This window comes from Thunnus thynnus, chromosome 2 (genome assembly GCF_963924715.1).
Source record: "Thunnus thynnus chromosome 2, fThuThy2.1, whole genome shotgun sequence".
In the NCBI taxonomy this organism is placed as follows: domain Eukaryota; kingdom Metazoa; phylum Chordata; class Actinopteri; order Scombriformes; family Scombridae; genus Thunnus; species Thunnus thynnus.
This window is the reverse complement of record NC_089518.1, coordinates 28,900,184-28,924,178: the sequence shown is the minus strand read 5'-3', so window position 1 is coordinate 28,924,178 and position 23,995 is coordinate 28,900,184. Positions and strand designations below refer to the sequence as shown.

Genomic DNA, 23,995 nt, shown 5'->3' with positions numbered 1-23,995 from the left:
CCTGCAGGGATCATCACATGTCATCTGATTTTAGGCCCTGATAAGCAATGTGCGCTTCACCACTAAATCACCATCACATAGTTTAATGTAAAAACAAGAAAATACTCACAAAAACACTCAGATTAGTGTGTGATTGACAGACATTTGCGAGCATCTAGTCTTGAGTGAGAAAATCATTGTGTGAATGGGGGAAGTGGCCTCTTCCCTAGTTGTTCTTGCTTGTTTATTGTAATTAGAGCTATAAATGAAACTCTCTGATGGGGGGGGATGGGGGAGGGGAGAATGCACATTGGCCCACAAAGACAAAAAAGTGTGTGTATGTGTGTATGTGTGTGTGTGTGTGTGTATGTGTGTGTGTGTATCTTGGAGAGCAGCCAGAGAGAGGTGGGGGTGGGAGGGCAGTCAGCGTTTTTCAGACAACATGAATGAGGCCCCACCGGAGAGAGCTTCCTGTGTGAGGGCTATAAAAACAAAACCGGGGCTAAAGAATGCCGAGTGCTCCCACATTCCTGAACATTCTGCCAGGTACAGGACACGCAGCATGTCCTCCGCTCTTTCCTTGAACAAACTGAAAAATACAACAATTCCCATGATGCCTTGCCATTGTTTGAGAACAAGAAAACCAAAAAAAAAAGCACATCTCCAAAGCTAAAAGCTGCACCAGGAGAGATTTTTATCTAAAACCAAACAAAATGTTGAGAACCCAGCTGGTGGTCCGCAGAGGCCAGAAGTTGTCAAGTTTTTCTGAATTGCACTAGAGGGAAAAACTTATCAGGTCATTGGATCAAGCATGTTTATCCCGAGACCTGTAGAACAGCGCTGAGCTGTGAGGCAATTTTGGCGACTTTTTCTCTTATAAAAATCAAAAGGAGCAGCTGTAACACTGAATACAATTTTACTGAACATCACAAACACCCTCAGACTGAAATGAGATTTTGAGGGAGCCGGCAGGAAGTCCGTGGAAGACGTACGCCACTCAGTACATCCACTGTTTATCCCCTTGAGAGGAAGAATGTACTCAGCCAATTGTATGGCAATCTCTATCCATTCACTCATTCCGTAATGTGTGAAAGTTATGATTTTGGCTGGAGAGTGGTGCAAGAGAAAAGCATGAATATGCTCACTGAATGTCACACACACGACTATTAGATTTGGATATTTCTTTGGCCTGATGGTGGTGATAAACAAGAGTTCAGGGAAGTCACTGATAACATCAGGAGTCATTGTCTGACTGTGATGTCACTGTGATGGAAATCTGTTTTGGTATTGTTGAATGAAAAGATTTGTAGCCGCTACAAGAAAGTGATTCAGTGATGGAGAAAAGCTGAAAAGTCTTTAATTAAAAACACTTTTTGTCGGGCAAAAAATATGAAATGAGCAAACGTGTTTACTCCTTTCCTGCAGTTTTGAGTAACACTAACAATGGGTCTGGCCAATGATAACATCTCTTATAGTGTTTCTTCTCCTATTTCAAACCACAGCCACCAAGACAAACTCTAAATCAGATTAAGACCTGTGCAAAATTTTAGACACAGCAAATGTGATGTTAAGCTAAAATAATGTTTTTTAAGCAGGGGTGTAGCACGTCTGAGCCCAGTTCTTCTTATAGGCCTTGCCTCCGGGAGTGGGCAGGGTGCTTTCCACTGTGCTGAGGTCAGTCAGGATGATCTCATGGGAGCTGCTGACCGGGCCCACATGTTTGTCTAATCGTGCTTCCTGCAAAATCAAGACCTGCCTGTGATGCCACTGTGTGAGAGCAAAATAATATATATCGAAAGAGAGGAAAGTGAAAAATGATTCCGGTTTGTTTCTGTGTGTCCACTCAGTCAGTTCTGCTTATTGATTTACAGGAACAGAAAACAGGTTGAGGTAAAAACACTGATATATTTTGAGGGGAAGTGTAGTTAAGTGGTAAGCAGTAAACCTCTAGCCTAGCATACTGATCTCTTGGGAGTGACACAAATGCTCATTAGACTTAATTAAATTTCAGCATGATACAACACACACACACACACTGGCACATACTGTACATTCCAGACAGCTTTTATTACAATCAGATGCTTTCAGTTTCTTTCAAAAACATGTCAGAGTGTAAATATTTCAGGCATGTCACATGCTAAGGAAACGTCAGAAGAACGCTGATGTAGTCTTTTAGATTTGAAAGAGAGCAACGTGTTTGACCTCACACCGCCGGCAACCGTTAAATCTTCAAATGTCAGCAGATAACCACAGCAGACCAAACTTTCCAGTTTCACCTCAGTTATGTGAACACGTCTTGTATGACTGAAAAAGGTGAAGTTGTAATTTTCCACACCTGTGGATCACAGTATATGAACTGTCAGTTGTAGATCTTTACTATAATGTTTATGTTTATTATTATAGATTATCTCCTGTACAGTAATGGTACAAGGATTAAAGGATACGTTCACAGTTTTTCAAGTCTGTCTTAAAACAACACTCAGGTGCCCGTATGAACACTGAAAGAGGTTTTCCTCACTGTAATCATTCTGCCTGTTCATACTGGCCATTAAAAGATCCCCTTCAAATGTGCTTTCAATGTCAGTGATGGCGGCCAAAATCCACAGTGTGTCCACTTTTTGTGCAAAAATGCATTTAAATGTTTATCTGAAGTTTATATGAGGCTTCAGTAGTCTGAGTTAGTCATATCAAGTGGATATCTGACACATTTACACTCTTTTTAGAATCAAATTCCTCAGACAGAGTTTCTGCGGTGGAAGTATAACAACAAAACAAAGTCAGTCAGCTTCAGGTAAACTTTTAAATACATTTTTGCACAGAAGAAGGTTTGTGGATTTTGGCCTCCATCTCTTATAATGTAAGTGCATTATGAAGGGATCCTCTAATGGTCAGTATAAATAGGAAGAATGATTACAGCAAGAAAAAAAGACACTTGACTGTTGCTTTAAGACAGACTTGAAAAATTGTGTACCCGTCCTTTAAGATGACGTGAAATTGTATTGAAAAATTCACAGGGGACTAACTTATAATGTGTCTCAGGGGGTGGCCGCACAAACACACACACACACACACACACACTGTTTTTCATAAAGAGATTGTACCATTGGGACTGTAATGTGAAGCCAGAGTCTAAGGGAGTGGTTCTGTGATTTTTTTTTTTTTTTTTCCCCAGAGACTGTGAATCTGTTCAGCCCAGGGCCTCAGAGCTCAGTATCCCCTCTGCTGCTCCTGCGACAGTCAGCTGTGTCAGGACAGCGTCTCCTCTCTTCCTCAGTCGACCCAGACTCTGATCAAAGGCCAGTAGAGACCCGGCTGTGATTGAAAACAGATCCAGTAAGAACCCCCCCCCCCCTCCCTTCTCCAGCAGGAATATGCTGAATACAGGCAAACACCTCACATTCCAAAAGCATGAACTCTGCAAAAAAAAAAAAGAGAGAGAGACAGAATCCAAACAGCACTTGAAGTTTGCTTCTTCCTTACATGTGCAGACAGAGAGGGAGGGGGTTTCATTTGTGCTAGAAGGCTGTAAACCTGCAGTGCATGATTTTATCTGTCTCAGCAACTGCACACAATCGGGAATTGATAAAAAAAAACAAACTGAGACGTCAGTAGATTCCTGAAATGCTTGACCCGTTTGATCGGACATGCGGGTAAGTTTAAATGCATGACACACCAAGAGCCTGAACTAAGCCTGAAGCAACACGCAAAGTGTTACTTCAGTCAGCTTTTGAAGGTACAGGTGCTTCTTTTTAAGATGCAAACATGAAATAATAAATAAGTAAATCAGCACTTCTTCACTTGCACATCATGACAACACTTCATTTGCAATGTTACCTTCACTTCCTCCTCAGGGTGACATCAGACTGTTCAAGCATAACCACAAACCACCGTCTGCTCCCTGGTCTTTGTTGCAAAGACTGTTCACCTTGTCCGCTTGAATATGTCAGATCAGATTTGAGGTCGAACACGTACAGATCTATTCAAGGAGTTTCCATTTTGAGCAAAAAGCGGCAAAACTTGTTTGCTACCATCAGTTTCATGATGTAATCTATTACAGTAAACTATTACAGGATTAGTGTCGACAGTTTGAGAAATACACTTGAGAAATAAGGAGTGAGAAACAGTTTAATCATCCATCCAGCAACTCTCTGCAGCATCCATCATGTCATCACGGTGATGACAAGACTCGAGGTCACTACACCCAGCGGTTGTTAGCCAAGAAATAATTACAGTGAAACATGTACCATAACTTCTCATTTTGACAGTTTGCTTCTTGTATGGATTAAACAAACACGATGTCATGACTATTGAGCTTTAAAGATGTTTAAGCTTTAAAGGCGTTTTTTTTTTTTTACTCTGGAGAGAGTCAGAGCATTTGATTCACCCAGCTTCCAGTATTTATGCAAAGGTACGCTAATTGCCTCCTTGCTGCAGCTCCATAATTAGCGTACAGACATGAAAGTGCCGTCAATCTTCCCACATTGCTCTATAGGCGAGAAAGCAAATAAGTCTATTTCCAGAAATGTTCCCAACTCTTCCCAACTATTTCCTCAGTTTAGTCAAATGTAAATCTGAAAATTTGAATTTGAAAGAAGTCGATGACTGTGCGGTGCAGATGATAGGAAATTGGAGCAATTTGACATTTTAATTTGGGCTATTAGGCAATCCCAGCTTGGCAGACTGAATGTCATGAAATCAGATCCAGTCAACAGCTCCTCTGCAGTTTGATAAATCTAAAGAGGAACAGCTCTTAGTCTGCATTTGACCTGCACAACACTATTAACTATGTAATAACAACAACATCTTCTGTTTTCTCACACCTTGACTTGAAATATGGTCCTGCCACCTAAAACAAACCATTTCCTTGCGACAGAAATCCTGTGTTTAGTTTTTCACTTCCTCTTTCAATATTGGAATATCAAAAGAAGAAATATGAGGGATGAAATCTTTGTGGTTGCTCTCAGGGCATTTCCTGGCATTATAGTGTAACATTTGGAAAGCCTTAATCGGCTGAAGCAATCAGAGGAAGTCAGGGTCAAACTATCACAGTGGCATTTAGTGTAGAATTATGTCCTGGAAAAAGAAAAACCAGATACACACAGGTGTTATGGTGATGCCTGAGTAGAGATGTGAGACTTGTGCACAAAGTGAAATCAGTCTGAACACTTTGTTTCAGAAGTTTTTGTCCCCTGTTTTTCTGTTTCACTGAGAAATCAGCCATGAAAGTTGCAGAGGGTGGGTGCAACAGGAATTGGGTGTAATCTACACAAAGATCCGGAGACAATGATTCAGTCCTTTATGAAAGCAATGTGGGCAAATGCGGCGTCAGTGCCAGGTCATTAGTGGGGAAACCCGGCTCTCACAACTACTGTTCTGCTTTTCACTGCCAACAATGGAAACTGATGGAAACAGACCCATTTCTAGATAGAGGACGTGCAAACCTGGTCTTATGACAGGGGGGAAAAATACAGGAGAAGAAAAAACAGAGTGAAAAAATGATATTTGTGCAAGATAGAAGGGAAAATAAACTGTTTAAGTCTCAGTGTTTGTTTTGCGTGAGAGCAGCTGGAAGGAGGTTGAGCCAGACCTTCTCATTTTTGGTCGTCACCATACTGACGACAGAGGTACAGAATGTTTCTGGGTCACATGCGGTGGATTCCAGAGAGCCACTGTCCAAAAAGGAAGAGAGCCAAGTCTCAAGACAACAGTGACGACATATGATTTCGGTGCCAAATCTCTCAATCGTTGAAATGCTACGACAACAAACTCTGCCAGAAAAATCCCACAGAAAAATCCCACTCCATCTCTATGTTTTTCCGCTCTTCGGCATTTACACTTGTACCGTGCCATGTCACCCCCCCCCACCCCCCCAAACAGCATCTGGAGGGTATTTCCGGTGCTGCTCTTGTGGCTGTCAGTTTCACACACTTGATGTTTGTGTGTGTGTATGTGTGTTTGTGTGTGTGTGGAATGTGGTCAGCTGCTGACACTGCTCTGTCTCAAGAGAAATCCAAGTTTGAGTCAAGAGCTGTTGTTTCCTGCCCACCAGACTGTTGTGCCAAAGATGACGATGACATGACTCAAAACATTTGCACACTGCACGCTTTTGCACCACATTAAGCAATAACTCAACCTTCAAGCAATAAATCCCTATGAGGTTATTGATCTAATCATATGTGGGGATAATATTACATTCATCAACAACAATCATGTGTAGCAAAAAGTAGCTGTGTGTAAACTTTCCCAACCAAATTCTTCTTCTTTTGGGCTTTATGCGCCTAACATTTATCAGTTTTACTCATTAAGACCAGCCGAGTCTTCAGGCCTGGAAGAGCAACAATACAAAAAAAACAAAAAAAAACAAGAGCACCCATTTCCCTGGGCGTTGGCAGTATTCTCAGATGGCCTGAAGGATGACACTGCTGCAGGCTGCATGCATCTTGTTAAATTAATGTAGAAAATGAAAACCAGCGATTACAATAGAACGCAGAGGACAGGAAAGGGAAACGAGATGGAGAGAGTTTGCACTTTCCAAGCATCCACGTGACAGGATATTACAGGAATTAAAAGGCATCCTCTTATCCCTTGGGAAATTGATTCATTAACTGCACACTAAGAAGCCGTAATGTTTCGGTCTTTAAACGCACATTTAATTAATATCAGTTATAAAGTGCCTTCAATTAGACATTTCAGCAGGAGAATATATAGTCGGTAACCATTCTGTCTAGTATTTCTATGTGTTTCTGTATTCTGGCTTCTAGCAGTAGGAGACAGGAGCAGCCGGGGATGTCTTCATAGGACAGCAGCTCCTCTCTTCCTCATGATCTGCTGCTGGGAACATATTAACATATAAACATACTTAGAGAGCTGGGTGGTTGCATCTTGAGACCCAGCGGTGGTGAAAGCAAGCCATTATTCGTCGTCTTCTTCGGCGGACCTGCTCGCTGTCACATCTGTCAAGCTGGATTCTCATCTGACAAAAACAAACTCTGTCCCTTTGTCACACAAGGACAAGACTGTCTATTCGCCTCAAGACAGAGAACAAAGGGCCAGCTTTCGTTACAATTGTGTACAGGCAGGAATTTTTCACACGTATCAGGCAATCTGCTCACGAGGAGGAGAAAATCTTATCTCCGCTAGGCATTGTTTTGCAACTTTGTTATCTTAGGTGGTGGTGATGGCAGCTAATGAAAACCTCTCCCAGCTGTTTCTGACCTTTATCCTGTTCACTACATGTTGACTGTCATCCGCCCCGCCACTTTTTAACAGTGGCCAGATGTCCCAGATGGCGGGCCGGGCTGTGCGCTGTCAGCAGATCTGTGAGCCAAGCGTGAGCTTAGCATGAAACACTGACACGGCACACCAGTCCTCCAGGGACACAGCAGAAAAGCAGGCAAGGAAACCTGCAGAGCCGCTCAGTTCGTTCTCTTTGTCTCTGTCGTTATAAAACGGTCAGGTGACTACGTGACATTGGTTGTATACGTGCTGCAGTATGCATCTGAGGTATTTTGAAAGGCCATTGAGAGGTCAAATGAACCTGTCAGCACATATAGAGTTGAACTTTTTCCATGTTGTTCACTGTATTCTGAATGTGATCAGTCCAATCAGTCAGTTCAACACTCAATACTTTGACACAGAAACACACAGGACCAACAAACAGCTTTCTGTGAAATTTATTTTGCTTCTCTGCTTCTACATCAATCTCTTCATGATGCAACCAACATCATGAAGGTTAAAAACGGTTGAACTGTCTATTAGAAAGACTGCATTAATAAAAACAGATGAGGAACCCTCTACCCTCTAAACAGCCTTCCTCTGACACTATCCCAAAACTAACCAACGGTTTTTTTTCCGACACAAATTCAGGTATCAGGCATAGAAAGTGTTCATTACACTCATCCCTACCATTCTGAAAGCTTAAAACCAGCGACAGTACTGGCTGTGCCATGTGTAAGGCATGGGTTCCTCTCGTCAAAGCAGGTAATCCTCTCTTGATCCTGACTTTGTCACACTGTGTGCGTGTGTGCGTGCGCTGAAAATCAAATCCCGGGGTCCTCTGGGAAAACGGCACAATCGAACAATATTATCTCCCAACACTGCTCTCGTCCAAAGCACAGTGCTCTTTTTTTTTTTATTTTCAAAGACTGCAAAATTTGTAGCTTTGTAAAAACAAATAGAATATATTTCTACATATACAGTATATAAAGCTTTTTTTTTTAGTAACTAGTAACAAAAAATGACCAGAGAGACGTAATCTGAAGGCACAGCGAGACAGTGGTGACGGTGGCTGCTCAGCGTGGAGACTGTAAACATTTTGTCCTGTTTGTCGAGGAGGAGAGAGAGAGATACCAGGAAGGGCTTGAGTGTTTCCAGAAGGCAGTGTGGTAGCCACGAGAGCATGGCTGCTCCTGGAGTGGCAGTCACTTCAATAGTCAGTTAAAAACAGTGTTATAAGGCTTAAAAAAAAAACAAAACACTTGATATATGAGATCTTGCAGCAGCGGATAAAAGGTTCTCTCTCTGCAGGTCATAACATTGATTAGATTTTATTCCCCAAGTGGTGCACCATCATTATCATTGACTCCTATCAAATCTGAAGGCATAAAAAGTCTTAAAAGTTGGCCTGACTTTGTTGTATTAAGTGTCCTTTCTTAATTAAGGACATCCAGCCCCCCCCCCCCCCCAAAAAAATGTGGCCAACACACACAGAACCCTGGATTTGGTTGAAATTTTATTATTATTGGAGTGTTATCTCCTTGAATGTCCCTCCCTGCTGGATGAACAGCATTCAGCGGTGTGTGATTTCTGGCTGTTCTCCGCCAAACGACGCCACTGGCTGGCCGAGGGAGGCGCATGGCCATTGATCACCAAGGTCTACACCGACGGGCTGCCGCGAGCGATCCGTTACGCGTTGTCGTATTTCTGCAGGGCCTCCTCTAGCTTGCCGGTGATTTTCTGGAAGAAGGCGATCTGCTGCTGTAGGTAGTGCTGCATCTGCGCCTTGAAGTCGCGCACACGGATCTGGTGGAAGTGCTGGATCTCAGCCAGCGTGGCGCAGGAGATGATGTTGCAGCGCTCGTTGATGCCTTCCGCCTGCGCCCGGTCCATCTTGCCCTCCTCCACGTGCTTCTGGCTCTCTTTGACCTTCGTCAGGGCTCCTGTTTGGGGGATGAAAGACAGCAGAAACGGAGAGTTAGCTAATGATTTCCTCTCTTTCCCACGTGTATTACTGTTATTGTGTTTCCTTTTTTTAAACTCCTTTATGAGAATGCATGCTCTATAAAAGAGAAAACACCCACAACTTTTTATTTATCACTGCTCAATCGAAGGGGAAGTCCTCTTTAGACATTTTTATCCAGTGTGGGAGAACAGCCCAAAAGTAGGTTCCTTAAGACATCAGATTTTATTTCCCTAAGTTTAACCTTTAACTTTTCAAAGTTATGCAACTTTCAGACTCCTTAACGGGAAAGTTAATAATAAGCTGAATATTCTTTGCTACACAGAATCAAGAGCTTGACAGTAAATCTATAACTTTAAGGAACAGACCAAAATAGTTTGAAGACTCTTAGCATGAACAATTTGTTCCAAACTCCCTGAGAACCAGAGCCACATCTGTGTCTATAGTTGGGAAATGTGAGTGGGCTCTGACTCTAAAAATACCTCACATTATGTCACTTAAAAGGCTTTTCTAAACAACCTTTTAAGGCAATTTTGATACCATCTACCAAGGTTGTTGGCAACTTCAAGGACATAATATTAACACGGGCAACTGCCTACCTCATGTGCACAAGTCTGTTGGCTATTCTTGGAGTCTGACATTTTCAGATCATTCAGACATCATTTTACGAAAGCACAACTCTTTAAAGGTTTACACTCTTTGGGGGATGTTTGATTCTAAAATTTCAGTTACTTTGCATATAAGATATTTCCCATTATAGTCACTGAGTGGTTATTACTGTGTTTCAATTTCATTTTGAATGCAGTTGACATAGCTTTGATCTCTGTCTTTGTATTAGAGAGGAGGAGCACTACCGGAAAGGTTAGTTGTAGTAAGTATTTAGATCCTTTACCTAAGTAAATGTAGCAACACTACACTATAAAAACACTCCTTGACAAACAAAAGTCCTAGATTGAAAATATTACTTGAGTAAACATATGTAAGTATTATCAAAATGTACTTTGCTATAACTGAAGTATCAAAAGTAAAAGTACTCAAAAGTACTCACTCCGGTGAGTGATAAACTATAATATATTATTATTGAATTATTATTACCGATGCATTTTTATGTAAAATGGCATTTTACTGTTGTAATTGGTTGAGATGGAGCTAATCAATTACATTAAAACTCTATGCTAATAATTGGTGGTTTAATATATAACAAAGCATCAGATTTTATAAACTCATTTTATATTTTATATGTAAAACCTTAATTACTTCAGTACCTGCTTCACTACTGACAGTAAACTCCACTGTATCACACATCGCACATGTAGTTTCCACACCACCAGGAAGTTGTCGCTGTGGTGGACTCTTGTGGTGTGAGTGGACTAAGACATGATTCTTAAAACCTCCCATTTTCACACAGTCAACTGTCACTGCTGCTGCTTCCTCTTAAAAAAAAAAAAACCCTAAAGAAAACCCACAATGCCGAGTTTTGCTTGCTGCAGAATGAGCCTTCGGCCATTTTGGTGCCAAACCGAGAAATTAGCCTACAACTTTCCAGACAGATGGTTCGATGGGAGCGGAAGGCAGGGTCAACACACCAGGAGCTCATGACAGATGACTTATCAAACTGATGACATTTTCTGACTAAGGAAAGGAAGAAATGTCATGAGCAATAAGTATTAAGTTGAAACGCGAGAGACACTGACAGGACACGACCTCCTGTCTGAACTAACTACTTAAAAATATTCATATGTCACAGCTGGAAGCGGCGAGGACAGCCAAAGAAAGAGACACATTGCTTCGGGGATGTGACATGAATGCTAATATACTGTATGAATGTTTACATCCTTTCTTAGTGTTTATTAAGGTTCTTAAAGCGTGTTCTTCTCAAAAGCAATTATACGCTTCACAACTTGATTTCCAGGACAAAGACAGGATGTTTGAAATGTGTTTCCTTTTTTTTTTTTTTAAATTAGCTTTGCAGCCTTTGTGATATTCCAAACACATACAGGAGGTACAGACAGAAGTCTTGTTGCTCGTGTAACAGAGAAGCGAGTGCAACAACAAGACTGTTAATCAAATGTTTAGAGCTGAAACAATTAGCTGATTAACTGAGTGACAAATGACTCTTAAAAATAATTGATTCAGTCATTTTTAAAACAAAAAAAAACCTGGACATTACTCAGTTCAAGCTTTTAAATTACTCAGATTTATTGTTCGTGTGTTTTAAATTAAATTTCAAATGACACACTCATAGTTCCTTGTTCATGTGGTTACAGCTTTGAGGGGCTCGATGTGTAGTAAGACAGAAACCGACACACTCTGGGTTTTTTTGCAGGTGTGATGTTAAAATGTGTGTGAGTGTCGACATCGACGTGTTGTAATCTTTCAGAATGACACAGACGACATGCAGTAAGATGAGAGCAACGCCCTGACAGACAGCGTAATCCTCCCAGTGATGGCTTTAGGGCGGGATGCGAAGGTGGGATTTGTGCCTTTAAGGCATGCAGCAAAACTTCCTGTCATGAGATTTTCTAGTCATTATGTGAGCTTAGTCATAGCATCATGTTAAAGGTCTGATTCAGACTGATTGTTTCCAGAAACACAAGACCACAGATTACACACTGACCCAGCCGTGCATTTATTTTGGCTTCTGACTACCCTTAAATTCAGCTTTACTAATTAACTGAAGCAACATCTCAACGTCCAAGCCAAGTTCACAAAAAAAAATCTTAACGGATGCCTTTTTCTTCAAAACTTGCAACACTCAACATGTAAAGGCTTTATATTACAGCACACAGAGAAAAGGAATATGCTGACAAAAGCCTCCAAACTGTGCCCAGTCTGCCTTCTGGCTATACTGTAGCTCCCTCAGCTGCAGTTTAACCCAGATCTTTGAAATTCTTCTAATGCAACACAGATTGAACATGACAGAAAAAAAGAGGCAAAGATAACAGGGGAAGAGAGACAGGGGGTAGAAGAGAGAGAGACAGAGAGAGAGAGAGAGAGAGAGAGAGACAGGAACAAACACAGCTGTCCAAAGACTTAAATGCCAATCCCAAAGGTGTTTACTGTACCTTAAAGGTCTCTGGCTTCCTGCATTTTAAAAGCTCACTAATGGACTAAGGAGGAATAATTGTTACCATGGAGACTTTATGAGAAAGGCAAGAGTTCAGTCATAAAATATGGTGTCAGCAAACTGTAACATACAGAGCCTTGTCGTTTTTACAGCGGCTGTATGTAAGCTACGCAGACCTGCTGCAAAAACAGAACCACCGATAAAACGTCGAGTCTGTCGAGTAGATTATTTTATTATTGATTCATTGGCTGAATATTTTCTTGATTAAACGACTGTGAATCAGTTTCCCAGAGCCCAAATTGAAGTGAATCTTATCTCGGCTTGTTTTGTCTGAACAAAAGTCCAAAACCTGACGACATTTCCTTTTATTTTCATTTCATTGTCATATATGACAAAGAAAAGCAGCAAATCTTCACATTTGAGAAGCAAATGTTTGGCATTTTCCTTTTAACAACTAACTGATTAACTGACTAATTGTTTCAGTCGACTCTTTTCAAGTTGAACAAGAAAGAAACAAACTTTTTCAAATGTTTAAATACAAAAAAAACCCCAATCTTTTTTTAAAAACCTTTTTTCAATTCCAAACTAAATTCTTTGAAGCTTATTTGGCCGGACATCTTGGAGCCATTTTTGCAACAATAACCAATTTAAAAAAAAACATTTCTCTACAATAGATCCTCTTTGGGATTATTAAGTCATGCAGTATTGCATTCAATGTCTCATTGAACTCTTGCTTCAGTCGTCTTTGCTTTCCTGAGTCACAGCCAGTATTTCCCCTAAACTTTTATCAATTTAAACTCTTTTATATAAACCTGTGAAGATTTATGATTGGCGTCCTTTCGCCTACAGTGATATTTTGCAGTGTCACAGTAAAAGCCTGATGAACGCCTCAAAGGAAATCCTCCCTGGGTGTGTGGAGATGGCACCGAGCCGTGCTGGGCTCACTGGAGGCAGCAGTTTCAGCTCTTACGTAATCCCTGGTTACACAACACCGCAGCTACTGGGAGCCTGTGACCCGAACAACCGGCGGCAATACCCATCTCATCATTCTCCACCACCTCGGTCGTTCCACTTGCGCATTAGAGGACATTTAAATGGAACTATGTAACTATATACCAGACGGACCCGCAGCGTTCGTACTGAAGGCTGCTGACTCAGCGGGAAAACCTGACGTCCTTGTAAAATCGGTGCTTTCCCTTACTTGCCAGCCATTGTTTTATCATTTCATGTTGTGATAAAACTGTGATGAGATCAGACAAAACAGAGCTCTTTGTAATGTGCTGAATAGAGAAAATCAACATGGGAAAGAATGCTTTTACTTACTGGGTTTGTACTTTAGAGGATGTCGTCTCCTGTATGCAGTCTTTTAAGAAAACTGATTAAATTACAGGCGTTAAGTATGTAAATGTGATTGAGTTCACTCATCTTTGCGTTCAGGTTCATCAGTGTGTGTTCTTTCCTGAAAATATGACCTTTAATTTAACTTTTTGTCGGTTTGATTTAAACACAAACCATCTCTAAAACATAACACCTGTCGTCTGAACATTTTTACCGCCTAAAATAATCTTCTAAGCAAACTTAAAAGTGGGTGGTGCTCTATTATTGTAGCTAAAGTGAACATATGCGTCGGTCTAAAGTCAACAGAAAGTTTGTCCTCAAAGTAGCACCGAAGGCAAGATCAATATTATCACACTGAGCGAGTGTTTGAACAAGAATGTACAGCGCGGCATAACTGGTTGTTCTACAATATTCTCGAGAAACAAAGACGGTGTGAGCTGTGTTTAAAAAAAGAGAGATGTGTGTTTTCACTTCTGCATATGTGCACCATTTTTAGACCAAACCATACGCAGTCAAAGATATTCAATTAACTTCTCCTTTGTGCTTTAATAACGCAGAATAAGAGCATTGTTCTAAAGAAAAGTTACTTGAAAATGAAAGCTTTCTCCTCCCTTCCCTTTTTTGTCAAGAGCTTGAAATAAGCAGAGAGCAACAAAAGCTCCTAATGCAGTTAAAGCCACAATATCAGGTTAAGATAAAAATAAAGGATGTGAGGCTCAATATGTTTTTGAAATGTATCATATCTGTGCTAGTATTGTCCCAGCCAAACTCCACGCTAATGGCTAATGGAGTCCCTGTAGAGGTAGAGATCAATAGAGTTATGTTCAATGTCCCTCTGTGGGAAAGCTCACATTTCCCTGCTCATTTCCATGAGGACATATTAAAAAAAAAAACGTCTGTCTGGAGTCTGAAGTCCCAATGAGACAGATACAGGCAGCTAAAAATGGAAATCAGCTGTTGATAAGACCGATAAGAGCCGCTTTGACGCGTTTCTCCTAAATAGCTGCGATATGACTGCAAGACCACCGCCACCAGAGACACAGATAACCTCCTAAATAGGAGGACCTTAAGCTTATTAGCCTCAACCTGTACTTTCAAAGCTGCCATGGTAACCATTTCACTTTCTGGATGGCTTTAAAATTTTAATTAACCAATGCAAGAACACAGCACTATTTCAATCCCACCTGACCTACTTGGGCCAAACGGTTTTCTGTGTGACCACTCGTGTAGTGGAAACGTGCACTTTGGTCTTTGACAACAGAGGATGTGGCCTAGCCTCTCTACAGGTGTCAAACTGTAAGAGTACAGCAATAAGCCTCACTTCATAATAGAAGAATAGCACTTGTGGATACTTCCTCCAGATGTTTATCAAGGAAGGTGTATTAAAACCTGGCGACACATGGGATTGACATAAACAGGGATTGTATTTTTAAATATATAAAAGAGGGAGAAGAAGACACCAGCAGACTACGGGAGGTGATACTGTCTTCACACAAAGATTTGCCAGCGAACTACAAGCTGTCAGTGTTTATTGTTTCATCAAAGGTTGCAAATTCTTTCAGGTACCTGTCTGCATAATTACAGTCAATGAATTGCAGTATTAACAGCTGTTAAGCGCCGCACGATCCCACAAGACCTTGAGCCGAGCAGACTACAAGTAGACTTTAGAAGGTGAATGTCAAGTACCTTCTGCAGCAGGTATATTTGCATTTAACACTACCTGGAAACATGCAGGCTATTTGTGTAACAAGCAGCCATTCATTTGTCATGAAAGGGGGGAATTTTTATGATATTTAACTCGTCGAACTGTGCACACCTCTCGTAATTAGTCTGCAAATCTATTTTTTTGTTCATAAATACCTTATCGGTCATTAATAAACAGGTGATGAATCCTTAATGGAGCTTGCAGAGAGCATCGTGATTTGAATAAATGTAAATGTGAAGAACACAGCAATAAATACAAATAAATACACTTCAGATTTAACCCGGAAAAGCCTCTATGTACAAAAATATGCATGAGATGCATAAAGAAGAAGTTGACATGTTTTCGTTTTTGTATATTCTAGGCCACTTTAGGAGAAGTAAGTTATTAAATTTCTGGCTAAAAAAAAAGGTGTTTACAGTGTTTTTACTGCTCTCAAATGTAAAAAAAAAAAGGGTCAAATTTGACCTGAATAGAATGTTAATGTAAGGGTTAATCTAGTCCAGGCTCATTAACTGCCCCAATATATCACGTCACTATGCGCCATAATAAATGTTTATAGCCTGGAGCAGACAGTAGCACAGTATAGACCAGCAGAAGGCCCGGTAGTGTGAGTGCTTGCACCAACATTTTGCTTGCAGAGGTTTTGACGGAGAAGGATAACCTGGGATGACTATGTGTTTTTGTCTTTTACTTTCCATAAAAATAAGAAGTCACTAGGAGTGTATTCATTGCTTGCATAATGATTAAGTGAAAAAGGAATGCAAGCGTAAAAAAAAAAAAACTGGCTCAACCGGGCTAAAATAAATAGAGCCTCAGTCCATTAAATGCAAGATGAGATCAAAGTCATTCTGGATTTCAATATGCAACATGTGACTCTCCTTTCATCTGCTGCATGCTCTGCTTTTCCCGTCAGCTTTGTATCAAGTCTCTCGGGCTGTTGAAGCCCCGTTTCACTGCGCTCTGTCATCTTTTCTCTACATTTAGCCTGCAGCAAGGTCTTCTGTATTGCGGTATCAAATCAGAGTTTCTTATCTGCAGAATTAGCCTTGGCTTATCACACCAGATTGAGTAAATGGCTCTGTCACCTTATTTGGGCTATGTGTGGTTCATGGCGAACTTGATTTAAGCTGACTGGGATGTTTGTGGTCCGCTGCAGCCTAAACACAGTCCGTCCTGTTTTGCCCACTGTTGTTTATTGTGGACTGACAGGGCCCCAAATCATTGACTAAAAAGTCTACTATAAAGTTCACAGAAAAACTGCAAACTTCAGATGCGGCTCTACTAAAAGACACACGTTGTGGCTTGAAAGTCCACTTTTTGAATCCATATACCTGGTAAATTAAATACCGGACACCACAGGGGGACTCACTCTGGCTGCTGGATGAAAAGATTAATTTCCCATCCTGATCTGAGAGCCATGTGATCGTAGTAAGGTGGAGCACTGGGACTGCACATAATTCATGGTATGAGAGGGATTAGTTCACATTATCCTCTAATCTTGCAATTCTGTATAGGCCTGTATGGTGTCCTACATGACACTGGTTCAGTCAGGACTCTCAACATCATGTTAGAGCTGCAACGATTAGTCGGTTAGTTTCCAACTTTTAAATAAATCGCCAACTATTTTGGTAATCGGTTAATCATTTTGAGTCATTTTTAAGAAGAAAATTGCCAAATTCTCTGATTTCAGCATCTCAGATGTGAATATTTTCTGGTTTCTTTAGTCATCTATTGTAGTAAACTGAATATCTTTGGGTTGTGGACTGTTGGTTGGGACGAATTTGAGACCTTTTAAGTTGCATCTTGGGCTTTAGGAAACAGTCATTAAAGGTTTTCACCATTTTCTGTCATTTTATGGATCAAACAACTCATCAATTAATCAAGAAAATAATAAACAGATTAAGCAATAATGAAATGATCATTAATGCAGCTCTACTCCATATGATTCAAATAGAAACCTACTAAATGAAAGCACTAATGCACATCAACCATTTAATGTTGAGAAAGCAGTAAGTCAGGTTTAACCTGATCAGAGGTGTTGGTTTGAGCTGGTTTTATTTATATATCATTTTCCCATCAGAAAGGAGCAATTGTGCCACATTCTCATATATGGTAAACAACAGTGAGGGCTTCTCTCTAAACAGCATATGCAATAAATGCTGTGCCTCTTGCATAACAGTGTTGCCTCTCATGAGAGTGACATTTACCACACAATGAGAACAATCATTGGCTTAGGGTCATGTGGGAGGATGGCCTGGATAAGTCTAACATTGACTTTCTGGACAAAAACAATTATTTATAACCGATTCAGCTGCATGAAGTTTACATTTCCGACAGCGGTGAGATCAACAAGTCAGGTAGGACATTCTCCATCTCCCAAGCATTAATATAATAGTTCACCAGTAAATGGAAAATCAAACACAGCATTCAGTCAAGTGGGTGTCGCCCCACTTGACTCAGCAGGTGGGACAAACCGGGAGCTACATGTAAACCAATCTCCCAATGCAAACACCGCCTATTTGTTTTGCAAAGCGACATAAGCTACTATTATGACCTCACTGCTAAAACTTCCTGCAACAAATTACACAGTTTATTTTGTTATGGACAGCAAACACACTTATTTCTTTACTTTATAACCTGTTGATTGTATCTCAGCCAAACTTGTGGTAGAAAGGAAGGTTTGGAAACTGGGTTTATGATCCCAGAGGTGGCATGTTTTTCATTTTATATGTGCATATGTGGTGAATTGTAAATTGACTGGAACCCTGGAATTATAAGGAACATAACTGGCCAAGTTTTTCAAGAGATTTGTCTCCCAGTGTAGATCTGAGCTTTATTCCAGTGGTGTGTCTTTTTCATGTTGCCTTATTTGTTTTTTTTAGTATTCAGTGTTTTTTTCAGTTCAAAAAGATGATTTGATTAATCTGTCAATTATTTCCTTGATTAATCAATTAGTTTAAAATGGCAGTAAAAGGGGAAACATGTCGATCACTGATTCCCAAAGCTCGAGGTGACATCCTCAAATGTTGTTTTGTGCTGACCAACAGTCGAAAACCTAGATAGATATTCAGTTTCTATCATAGAAGACTAAAAAAACCAACAAATATTCACATTTAAGAATCTGTAACCAGAGAATTTTGGCGTTTTTTCTTTAAAAAATGTCTCAAAATGATTATTTGATTATCCAAATAGTTGGCAATTAATATTCTGTCAATCAACTGATCGTTGCAGCTCTAAACAAATGAAACTAAAAGAAAGGGTTGGCCACAAGTTGTACTGATGTCATGTATGAATAGACTTTACAAAAATACCAGTTTGGCTTCTGTGAAAGCAACTTTTGAGAAAATGATAAGGTGATGACAGTGTTGTTATTTTACCTTTCTGTACGTGGATGATGTCTGGGTAGTTTGCCAGGTGACCCTGATATAGAGCTAACAAATCTGTGATTGGGTCAAGATCCTTGCTGGGCTGCTCAGCAAAATACTCCCCAATGGCTTCATACGCATCCCCAGTGAAGGAAATGGCCTGGTTGAGTCCAGCAGAGTACGCCTGCTGGTCCATTTCAAAGGCTTGGCTGAGGACCTTGAATGACATCCCTACTTTCTGATACTCCTTCTTAAAGCCGCTGATCTGCTTGCGGGCGAACTCGCCCACAGTGGCGTTGAGCTGCAAGGTGCTGTCGTCCATCCTTTTGGTGAATGTCTTGAATCCGTCTATTTTGCTCTCCACCTCCTGAAAGTCAAGCGGAGCCGCGGGGGTGCTGATGGTGAGAAAGAAGTTCGCCCCGACCATCTCGTCCTTCTCTGCCTTCCTCTTACCCTGCTTCCAGGCCTTCTCGTCTGTGCTGTTGCAGGTGAGGAAGTGCTGGAAAACATCACACTTGGCCAGGACAGGGTGGCTGGTCATGTGGCTCATCCACCATATCAGGCCTTTCCTCCTCTTGGAGATGAAGTCCTCCTCAAAGCGCCCGGTGGCCTGCTTCTCCGGGATATGGGGCACTGAGATAACTGGGAATTTCTCCACCAGCCGAGCGTACAGCCAGTCAAAGTGCTTATACCTCCTGTTCACTTGGTTCTGCGTGTGGGTGGGTGTCAGCTTATAGGAGATGTAGCTTTTCATGCCCTTGAACTTTGTCTGTTTGGTGGGGTCGTCAATTGTACAGGTGAAGGGGTACGGGTTCTCCTGCCACTCTGGACCATACTGACCCATCACCACGCAGATCTTATCCCCGTCCTTCACAAATCCCGATGCCTCCCCGAGCACAAACGCCTCCCCTCCTGACTTCACAAAGGTGGAGAACCTGTTCAGGTTTCTGCTGACTGTGGCAGAGCTCTTTGCTTGCTGTGCGTTACCTCTTTGCATCGAGGACGTTGACACCCTGTAAGTGGATGGCCCGTTGCCTTCAAAGTCATGATACCTTCCTCCCACAGTCCCCGGCTCGTCCGCCACAGTGGAGCTGTCATCCCAATCATCATCCCAGTCATCATCACTGCCTTGGCTGGGCTGATGGTAAGAGTGCTGCTGCTGTGGAGGATGCTGCTGTAGTTGTTGTTGTGTGGGGGCTGGGAAAGAGGTGAAACCAGGAGGAGACGGCTTTGGAAAGTTCTCAACTTTATTCTGAGGCTTATAAGAGCCGTCAAAACCTTCTGGTGGGATGTTGGCGTAACGGGAGTCCGGGTAAGTGTCCCCAGATGTGTTGCAGCTGTTGTTGTTGAACGTGGAGGCGGCGTCGCTCCTCAGCACCTCCACGTAGGAAGCGGGGAACAGTCCCCTCTCTCCTTTGCTGTTCACCCCCTCAAACCAGCCCTCAATGTCCTGTTCGCTGTACAAAGTGAGGACTTCGTTCTCCCGCACCGACACCTCTCCGGGGTTTTCGGAGTTGAAGTCATACAGCGCCCTGGCTCTGAGCGCCATGATTCACCGCAGCTGGCAGGAGAAGAGCAGGACAGCGGGCTAACTTATGGCAGGCTGGCCGGGGGCAGAGAGAAGCGCAGCGGGCAGCCCACCCGAAACTACTCCTGAAACTCCGCGAACAAACTTCTCGCAGTTGTGAGGAAAAAATCCCCGTTTGTATCCCCCGTTCAATGCGGTCCTCCCCTCTTGGTCCAGATCCTGGAGGAAACTGCGGTGTTTTTTAATCCAGAGGTTGCCGTGTGTGGAACTGGAGCGACGGTATTTTTCCGCTACAACAACATTAATCTGTGCTCCTCCAGCCTCCCTCCGATCCGCCTCGGACGCTTCTGCCTTCGCTTGCTGCGCAGCAACAGCACGTCGGCCAGGCTGAATAATCGAGGGCGGAGCTACAACATGCTGCAATCATCCAACCCAGACAACACAAATCAACCGCCTGTGTGTACTCAGAGAAGCTTTTCCAGACTTTATAGGAGCTTCATGCCCAAGTATCACAGAGCTCCCTCACCAGACTATGAGGAATTTCTGTCCCTAAAAGCCTCTTGTAGTCATTGCAGGCTGCTAATGCAAACTTCAAACACACTCGGGGTTGTACCCAGGATTTTTAAAAATACTGATACATACACGTGACTTTTATGGTTTTTGTATGTTTTGATTATGATAATGACTAACTAGAAGGCTTTGAGGTATGCGATTTCATCATTAAAGGGCGTGTGCACATTTTTTCCAAGTCTCTCTTAAAACAACAGTCAGGAGCCAAAATGAAAATTGAAACAGATTTTTCTTGCCATAATCATTCCTCCTGTTCATACTGACCATTAGAAGATCCTTTCATAATGTATTTACTATTTAAGTGATGGGGACAAAATCCACAAGCCTCCTTCTGTGCAAAAATGTAGTTAAAACTTTATCTTAAGCTAATGTGAAGCTTCAGCCATCCAAATGAGTCAAGTCAAGTAGATATTTTTCAACGTTACAGTCTTTTTAGTGCCAAAGTTCCTCTTTTTGTCACAATACTTCCAACGAAGCTCAACAGGGAAACAAAAAGAGGGAATTAGATGCTAAAAACACTGTAAATGTGGTAGATATGAATACTTGATATGATTAACTCAGACTGCTGAAGCCTCATATAAGCTACAGTTAAATGCATTTTTGCACAAAGTGACTGTGGACACACTGTGGATTTTGGCCCCCATCACTTACATTGAAAGCAGATTTGAAGGGGATCTTTTAACAGCCTGTATGAACAGAAGGGATGATTACAGTGAGGAAAACCCATTCACTGTTCATATGGGCACCTGATTTGTTTTAAGACGGACTTGAAAAATTGTGAACCTATCCCTTGATTGATACTATAAAAAGGTATTATTTTTTATAAAGGTTACAAAGAAAGCATGTCCCTTAAAACAGTGTTGATGCTGAAGTATAATGTACAAAATTAATTTCATCATATATGGCATCCATGGCTGAAAGAAGGTTTCTGTCCACGACACAAATTTCAAAATATGCCTTGAAAGAGAGAACTCACTGTTGTCACACACGCTAAGAGGAAGGCCTTTTGCGTCAGCAGATTTGTCAGCCTAGTGATTGTGAATAAATTAATCTAAAAGATTAATACATGAGGTGATTCTTTTTGCTATTTTTTTTAACTATGGAGTGCCGCCATTTTTCCTGATTTTGTTCTGGAGAATATACCTTGATGCAATCAGTGATCATTACCCTAGAAGACTATTTCCACACCTGATTTCCACCAAAATTGTAAGCATCACATAGTGACAGGCTGCTAAAACCCTCACATTCCCTGAAATACTGAGGACATAACATCTAAGTGTCCTCCCCAAAATGAGGATAAGTATAATTCCAGTATGCTCAAGGCCATAACTACCTCAAGACTTGACCCGATTCTCATTTTGGGGCTGATCCTTGGATACTTCTCGAGGAACCTTTTGGGACCCCAACTTGGACACCAGAATCACATCCTGGATTTTAGGAAAACTAAAGAATTATGAGTTCAAGTCTCCAGAATGCATTTTATTTCCGAACACAAAGGTCTAAATGCTGTTTCGAAGCCTTGTCCATGTGCCAGGAACAACATTCTGGTGGGGAAATACCGGAATCCGCCTATAAAATACCTACAATGTCTAAGATTTTAATTGTTGTGGAAATCCCTAAATTCCAAGAAAATATACAGAAAATATGACTTCAGTGTCCCCAGTTGTAGCTACAATCTTGTTGGAAACCACTGATCCATGTTTACTCTCATGGCTAAAATACTGTATAGGTACTATAAAGTGCACCATGCTTTCAGACAGTGAAGCATGAAAAGTTATTCTTAGGCATTGACTTTCTTCCTTAAATGCCTATCATACAGTATTAATCTTAAAATGCGCAGCCCATCATACATCCACGTCTTTCAGAAAACATTTCCTCATAAATAATTTAGAAATGTAAGCTTTAAACAAAGCAATACTACACTGGATACTACACTTCTACAAGCCAATATCATATTTTGTAGTCATAAAGGTCAAATCCCCCACCTTGTTTATCAATTTAAGATAAGAATGCAACTGGAAGATGGTAGATTGCATGTCAAGCTAACCTGGGAAATTGTCTTTGTCATCTTCCATCATCTAGAAAGTATGTCATCTGTAAAACGCTGACATCATGCTGACTACTTCACATGTTTAAGGACCTCAGCTTGTCTCTTTTTCAGTCCAGTGTTACAGTATGTAATCAATGATTTATAAATCACTGATCTAAAAATACATGAGTACATATATTGATCATTTAATCAGGCTGTCATCCTGTCTTAATGGTTTAATATCTGTTATTCAGTCTCCACCAGAAACCCTAAATGACGTAAATGGCCCTCCAAGTAAATATTTGTAACTATGAAGGATACACATCAATCCTTGCTTATGTGCGAGGTGGATAAAAGAGATTTTTTTTTAATCTAGCAAAAGATTATCTGTCATAAGAATACAGGAATGGTTTCCTGGCCATCAATATATTTTAAAACTTCTTTTTTAAGTGATAGATTTTGTTTTGTATGGGATGGTTTAAAGGATAACTTCACAATTTTTAAAGTCAGTCTGGTGCACATATGAACACTTTAAAATGAATTTAAAAGTTTTGACTTGATTTGACTATTTTTGGACAGCTCTGATATTAGCTTCTCATATTAGCTTCATATAAACATTTAAATACATTTTCATACAGAAGGAGGACTGTGGATTTTGTCCCCCATCACTTATAAAGGAATCTCTTAATGGCCGTTATGAACAATAGGAATGATTACAGCAAGAAAAACGTGTCATTGTACAGTTGGGCACATGACTATTGTTTTAGGACAGACTTTAAAAAAAAAAGTGAACCTAACCTTTAACAAGATGCACTGAAGTTGCCAATATAACATTTTTAATCAGATGTTTATCTGTCTCTTGTAATTAACAGGAAATAGTCACTACTTTTGACATGGATCTCTCTATACTCCACAATTAAGTATGTATTAGTAACTGTCATCTATATCTTGAAATGAGATTGGAGTCTGTCCAATCATCTTATGTGTTATACTATTCAAAAAACATGAACTGGTGACTATGACATTACCCAGGATGCTTTTCAGGGTGATAAAACAACATATTTTTATATGACAGAGTGATAGAGTTAAAGTCATTTCTTTATTTCATCATTTAGATAACAGTTGAGACATTTCTTTTAATGGTCTAATGGTGCAGTAAGGCTAGAGCTTATTTCAACAGCTTCAGGGCTGACAGTCTATAAAACCTGCAATGAAACCTGCCTTACGGAGCCGCTG

General features: G+C 40.9%; 1 protein-coding gene across 1 annotated transcript; it reads right to left on the bottom strand.

The window, feature by feature from the left end:
• Positions 1-7,636: 7,636 nt before the first annotated feature.
• On the bottom strand, positions 7,637-20,538 carry snx18a (sorting nexin 18a). Its single transcript, XM_067614892.1, has 2 exons — positions 18,645-20,538; positions 7,637-9,137 (listed from the first exon to the last, which is right to left on the bottom strand). The coding sequence occupies exons 1-2, from the start codon at positions 20,179-20,181 to the stop codon at positions 8,884-8,886; spliced, it is 1,791 nt and encodes a 596-aa protein (XP_067470993.1). The 5' UTR covers positions 20,182-20,538; the 3' UTR covers positions 7,637-8,883.
• Positions 20,539-23,995: the final 3,457 nt, after the last annotated feature.